This window comes from Camelina sativa, chromosome 6 (genome assembly GCF_030686135.1).
Source record: "Camelina sativa cultivar CO46 ecotype springtype chromosome 6, ASM3068613v1".
NCBI classification, from domain to species: Eukaryota; Viridiplantae; Streptophyta; class Magnoliopsida; order Brassicales; family Brassicaceae; genus Camelina; species Camelina sativa.
The window spans coordinates 11,712,439-11,715,098 of record NC_141885.1 but is presented as its reverse complement, the minus strand read 5'-3'; the positions used below and the strand labels follow the sequence as shown (position 1 = coordinate 11,715,098).

General features: G+C 32.5%; 1 protein-coding gene across 1 annotated transcript; it reads left to right on the top strand.

Annotated features, from left to right (window-relative positions):
* The first annotated feature begins 1,283 nt into the window (after positions 1 to 1,283).
* LOC104790638 (brassinosteroid-responsive RING protein 1-like) lies at positions 1,284 to 2,416 on the top strand. Its single transcript, XM_010516418.3, has one exon. It carries the CDS (start codon positions 1,646 to 1,648, stop codon positions 2,147 to 2,149), a length of 504 nt encoding a protein of 167 aa, XP_010514720.1. The 5' UTR covers positions 1,284 to 1,645; the 3' UTR covers positions 2,150 to 2,416.
* Positions 2,417 to 2,660: the final 244 nt, after the last annotated feature.

Here is a 2,660-nt window from a genome sequence, read left to right as displayed (position 1 = left end):
GAGATCTAAATAGAATATCTTTTATCCTATAAAGCACAAATCACTTGTCCAATAAAAACATGCCATATAGACTTTTTCATAATTTATATTTCATAAACATAAAAACAAATTGAAATCAAGCAGAAAAAGAAATCTAAAAAAAACTGTCCAAAACCTTTTATTTTTTTACACCTATTATTTGAGAAAAATGAAAATAAAAAAGTTAGGGTCCTACTTTTCCTCCAACTGTTCACCCATGATCTCCATCCCCGTTCTGCAACTATGAATTACAGTTTTATCGTTGAAAAAAAAAGTTACAGTTCTATCTCTTACATATTTATTTTCGTTTGTTTTCATTATTCCAAATCTCTTATGAAGCTAAAAAACAAGACTTCCTTTCTTTCATTTTCTATGTTTCTTTTTCCATCTATCAAGAGTTTTTCTTTTGTAGTTTTGTTATTATCTTTTACCACCAAAATTTTGTAGATCGCTAATTTAAATTGTCTTTTAAGTTGTTTTCATGTACTATTGCAATCGGCTAGAAAATGTTCATTGCTTTCACACCAATTCCACGATTAAAGCTTGATGAATAACATCGGACTCATGTCTCCAGCCATTATCATTCCCTATTCAGCATGGGCAACCAGTTTTTGTGTTTGTATAATACCCCTACAGTTTAGCAAACATCGTACATGCATGTACGTTCTCTCAATTTGTTTTTACAATTACATCAGTTCAATTACAAAATTGATTTCTACAAGCTCATCTTTGATCTTAACATTGTCTTCCTTGCTTTTTGTGTGAATGTAGAGAGAATCATGGTGTAAAGTAAAAAAAGAAGTTCACCAAGAAGACGTTTTCACATCCAAAACTAAAGAAGCTTCTAGGACGATACACGAAAGAGATGATGATCCCACCAGGTTACAAATTCTCTTGATTATAAAAACAACTATTATTTGTTTAGTTTTTTTTTTGTTGAGGGCTAACTTGTTAACATCTTTTTCCATATTAGCAATGGATTTGCTTTTCTAACAAAATTAATACATTTATGTACATTACTTTTGGATATTCATAAATTAGTAATTCATATGATTTTTTTTTTGTATTTTTACTAACAGAGCAATTAAAAACTATCTCATCATATAAGTGAATGCGATGTGTTGACTAAAAAAATGTGAATAGAATACTCAATAATATACAATAATTAGAAAATCACAATAACTTAGTTATAGTGTCCCAAACTGAGAAATTGTTGTAATGTTTTAAAATTTTAACAAGCACAGTACATTTAATTCTGGGAGGCATAATACAATCTTTAGATGATAAATTTGTTGACATTTCACCTAATATTCTTTTTATTCGGTCGAGTGACAAAGTATATGTGAAAACAAATATTATTACGTTTCACATATCCATCGTTACATTTAATTATGATACAATGCAGTATAACTGATAATACATAATACATTGATGATAATTTCCGGTGCTTACCACTAGTAGTAAATAAATATAAAAAAAAAGTTTTTAAAGTCACCACTCACCACCTTTATTAATTCTCCTTTATAAAGGAACCTGATGCTAACCTCTCTTCCTCCCTCTTCTTCTTTCTCTCTTTCTCTCAGCACCAAGTTCTCTCTCATATACTTCAGCAAGAAACATCATCACAATGACATTTTTCATCGAAGAAACTAGTCTCATCATCAGCCACCTTCTCTACAAGACCGCTGTTATCATCGCCGTCTTACGTTGGATCTTCGCATGTATCATCCGTTACCGCTCTCGATCATCATCACTACCAAGATCTTCTTCTCCTTCCGTTTCATCGCAAACCATCAAAGAAAGCCTCGCCGTTACAGCTTTCCGTGACGCGGTTGAGAGATCACCCTCGTCGTCGATCAGCGACACGTGCGCCGTGTGTCTAGGAGATCTCGAAGACGACGACGAGATCAGAGAGCTTAGGAACTGTACTCACGTGTTTCATCGTGATTGTATTGACCGGTGGCTTGACTATGAATGCCGCGGTGGAGGAGATGAGGATGACAACCACCGTACTTGTCCGCTTTGTAGAACACCGTTGCTTCCGTCGTTCTCTGATTGTTCCACCGTTAACCAACCTAGATGGGCTGTTGAACGACTCCTTTACCTCTTCGGCGACGATCTTCTTCCCTGAGAACCTTTTTTTTTTATTTTTTTTTATTTTACATTTGATTTCATTTTTATATATATAATCAATATTATGATTGGTGGAGGGGTAGAATAGGAAATATTAAAGTGATGTCAATTATACGAAATCGAATCATATTTTGATTTGATGAATGTATATACATATGTTACATTGATTCCAGTGTGTATATTCTTTTTTTTTTCCAGGTTAGTGTGTCGACATTATTGTTATTATCCTTCTCCCACATTTTCTAATGATATGTTTTCTTTTACTTTTTTTTTTCCGTTTCTTTACACAAAAATAAATGGAAAACAACTTTCAAGATTGAAATCAAGCTTTCCTGCATTTGTTAGTTACATATATATATATATATATATATCACTTTGGTACTTTTCTAAAGTTTGAAACAACTATTTTGGTACCTAATTTATTTTTGAACTAGAAATTATACCGCGCTACGGGCAGGTTTGTTTCACGTTTAGTTGCATCAAAACTATTGAGTTATAATAATGTTTCA

Bases quoted from the DNA above. Each gene is read 5' to 3' on its own strand.
- LOC104790638 (XM_010516418.3), top strand. From the start codon at position 1,646: ATGACATTTTTCATCGAAGAAACTAGTCTCATCATCAGCCACCTTCTC.